The 3389-nt window shown below is 62.1% G+C and overlaps 2 protein-coding genes across 3 annotated transcripts in view; one reads left to right on the forward strand and one right to left on the reverse strand.

Moving 5' to 3' along the window:
* Window positions 1-3389, reverse strand: part of RFXANK (regulatory factor X associated ankyrin containing protein) — a 22454-nt gene that overhangs the window by 17422 nt on the left and 1643 nt on the right. The window contains exons 5-10 of one of the 2 annotated variants that reach the window (XM_027909702.1): window positions 3190-3219; window positions 2339-2464; window positions 1807-1873; window positions 1596-1676; window positions 1198-1266; window positions 5-15 (exon numbers count right to left, since the gene is read on the reverse strand). In XM_027909702.1, the coding sequence (XP_027765503.1) occupies window positions 1208-1266; window positions 1596-1676; window positions 1807-1873; window positions 2339-2464; window positions 3190-3219 (363 nt within the window). In that variant the 3' untranslated portion in view covers window positions 5-15; window positions 1198-1207. Of the gene's footprint in view, window positions 1-4; window positions 16-957; window positions 1267-1595; window positions 1677-1806; window positions 1874-2338; window positions 2465-3189; window positions 3220-3389 lie in introns of those variants that run through there. The other variant, XM_027909701.1, reaches the window with a different exon arrangement.
* NR2C2AP (nuclear receptor 2C2 associated protein) lies at window positions 11-917 on the forward strand (the record flags this gene model as incomplete). The annotated part of the gene is made up of 3 exons (XM_027909698.1): window positions 11-131; window positions 308-375; window positions 644-917. Coding segments are annotated over 3 exons (306 nt in total), but the record flags the coding sequence as incomplete, so codon positions are not given.

Raw genomic sequence — 3389 nt, forward strand, 5'->3', positions numbered from 1 at the left:
ATCCCCGTGTCATTCCTGCCCCCAGGGCACGTGCCAGTGGGTCACCCTGGACTTCCCCCGCCCCGTCAGGGTCTCTCAGCTCCACGTCCAGTTCCAGGGGGGATTCTCCAGCCGGCTGTGCACGCTGGAGGGTGAGGTTTGGGGGTGTTTGGGGGGGGGAGGGTCCCTCTGCCTTGGTTCACCCACACCTGGGTCCTGCATGGGCTGGAGCTGCTCCAGCAGGGTGGGCAGCGAGGAGCTGGGGGGGTCTCGGGGTGCTGGGAGGATTTTGGGACAGCCACTGAACCTCCCCCCTCCCCCTCCCCAGGCTGCAGGGCAGGTGAAGAGCTGGTGAAAATATCCGAGCTGTACCCCCAGGACAGCCATGCCATGCAAATATCCTTTGCCACGAGCGGGCTGGGCCCAACCCCTCGGTGTGGGGGGGTTCAGAGCCCCCCGAGGCTGCGGAGGGGCGGGGGGGTGGGGGCACAGTTGGGCTTTAAACTTCTGGGAACCTGCTGGGACTTTGCCACTGTCAGAGCTGCTCGGCAGAACTGGAGCACCCGGGGCTCCAGTGAACCCACTGGGAGCAGGTCTCCCACTGTTTTATTCCTGTTCTACTCCTGGTTTTATTCCTGGTTTTATTCCTTCATGGGCCCTGCAGAGATTCCAGGTGGAGGAGACGGTGCTGGACAAGCTGAAGATCACCTTTGAGAACAGCACGGACTTCTTTGGGAGGATCGTGGTGTATCACCTGGGGGTGCTGGGGGAGAGGCTGTAGGACACTGGTGTGGGGGGGTGGCTGCCCCCACCCCTGGGTGGCTCTTAAAACCTGCCCCAGCTGCCCCCCCGAGGCGCTGAGAGGAACCCACATCCCTCGGGGTGGCGGTGACAGAGGGGACAGTGCAAAGGGATCCCCCCTTGGTGGGATTTGGGGTGCAACCAGATGAATAAACAGGCCAAGGTAATGCACAGGGCTCCACAGGGCTGCTTTAGGCTTTAATCCTGAAAATGCCACCCTGGAATTCACGGAGCAGCTGAACCTGGACGGGGCAGAAGCGCTGCTGCCCCGAGGAACGAGCGTCCCTGAGCGGGAGGCACCGGGGCTGTGCCACCCCTGGGAGAGCTGCAGGGATTCCCGGATTCCTCCACGTGCTCCTTTGCCTGCAGCCTCGTGCCGTGGCCCTTTTCCTGGTCCCAGAGAAGAGCTGGGGCTGCCAGCCCCGTGTCACTCCAGCCCCTTGTTCTGGAACAGCTTCAGGATGTGGTTCTCGATGACCTGTTGGACTGAGGGAGGGAGAGAGTTGGGGAGGAGATGGTCAGCGTTTTGCTCCTGTTTTCTGATGGAAAACCCCCTTCTCCAGGGGCCTGTCCCCACCCCCCCAGTCCCAGCCCTATCCCCAGGGTTGGGGAGCAGAGCCCGAGGGTCCCATGTCCCTGGATCAATGTCTGATTTCCCTGGATCGATGTCTGATTTCCCTGGATCGATGTCTGATTTCCCTGGATCGATGTCTCTGCGTGGCAGAGACAGGGCTGTGGGGGGTCAAAGCCAGCCCCAGGCAGTGCTGGGAATTGCCTGGAGGTTTTCCAGGGAGGGAAGGGGAGGGGACACCTGCCTTTCTTGTGGCCCAGGGCCACGGCCAGGTCCATGGGGGTGTAGCCCGAATCCGCCTCCTCCGTCAGGTCAGCGCCGTGAGCTGCAGGTGGAGAGCAGGGCAGGGGGGGTGAGGAGACCCCCAAAAGCTGCCCCTGTCCCCCCCCAGGGGCGTGTCCCTCTTTTCCCAAGGCAGGGGGAGCAGCAATTCCAGGGGCAGGCGTTCCCCTTACCCAGCAGGGCCTCCACACACTTGACGTGGTTCCCACGCACGGCGTAGAGCAGGGGGGTGCCACCGTTCTGGGGACAGGGGGGACAGGGGCGGTCACTGCCGGGCTCCCACAGCTCCTGCTCCTCCCAGACAGGGGGTGTCTGACCTGCTGGGATCCCCCTTTCCACCCTTTCCCAGCTCCAGGCTGGAATTCACAGGGATCCCCCTTCCACCCCCTCCCCAGAGCTGCTCCCTGCAGGTTTTATTCTTCCCCCTGCGACACAATAACTTTGTGTCACTTGAAAACCACCCCGACCCTCTGCTCGTGGGTGGTTCCTCGTGGGTGGTTCCTCGTGGGTGCTGCCACCCCCCAGCCAGGGGAAAAACAAAAAACCATTTTAAAATCATTTAAAACCGTTATCCCGATTTAATTTCTGGGAACCACCACACGAGCGAGGCTGGGAGTGCTGGGAGCCCGGGAAGCACCAGCCTGGAGCGATGGGAGCTTTGTGGAGGCCTGTCCTGGTGGCCCTGGTGGCCCTGGTGGCACTCACCCAGTCGTAGATGTTGATGTCCACGTTCCTCTCCAGCAGCAGGGTGACAATGTCCGTGTACCCCCCCATGCTGGCCAGGGACAGGGCACTCTCCCTCTCCTTGGCCAGGGCGTGGGGATCAGCTCCCTGAGAATAAGGCAGGGGTTGGTCCTGAGAGGTGGCAGAGCCTGGGACACCCCACAGGGGTTGAGGTTCACACCTTCCCAGCCAGCCAGAAATCCCTCCTGGCCAAAATCCTTGCTGGGCATGTTTTAATCACCACCAGGCATCTCATGGGAGGCCTTAAAAGCCCTTCCCCAGCGTCCTGGTGGATCCTGTTACTCAGAGTCAGCAGGAACAGCATCCCTGGCCTGTCTGGATCCCTCTACAGTGTCCAGGGTCTCTTTTTGCACTGATCTCCATGGAAAACCTCCCTGTCCTCCAAGCCCTGCCAGGCCCAGGCCCCTCCTGGCCTTCATCAGATGCTCTGTGGATGCATCACCCCATTTACTGGGGCTCTGTTTGTCCCTCAGCTCCTGTTTATTTGCTGCTGATGCAGGAGCAGAGCTCGGTGGGGGCTCCTGAGCTGCGGGTGCTTCCCAGCCCTTGGATCCAGGGGGATGTGGGACCGAAATTTGGGGAGCAGCCCCTTCCAGAGGGTGGGACGTGGTCCCTGCTCCCTCCCCCAGGCTGCCAACCCAGCGCTCCTGAGGGCAGGGACTGCCACGAGCCCTCAGCGAGCACATTTGCTGGCAGGTTATGGATCCTGTGGGAATAAGCCTGGCCGAGGAGGCACCAGGACGGTGCTGGACGATTTGGGAGCCACCAGGGACTGGAGGTGGGAAGTGCCCTGTTCCCCAGGGAGGCCTCACCCACTCCAGCAGGTGCCGGACCGTCTCGATCTCCCCGAAGGCGGCGGCCCAGATGAGGGGGGTGAAACCTCTCTCGTCGGGTTTGTTCACCAAGTTCTCACCTACACAAACACGGGGGGGGGGTGAGGGGGACACACAGGTGGGAAGGGGAAAAGCCCCCTCTGCTCCCTCAGTCCTCCCAGTAAACCCAGCAACACCAC

The sequence above is a fragment of the Empidonax traillii genome, unplaced genomic scaffold, assembly GCF_003031625.1.
Source record: "Empidonax traillii isolate 1590-97213 ecotype Southwest subspecies unplaced genomic scaffold, ASM303162v1 scaffold2315:size121786, whole genome shotgun sequence".
NCBI lineage: Eukaryota > Metazoa > Chordata > Aves > Passeriformes > Tyrannidae > Empidonax > Empidonax traillii.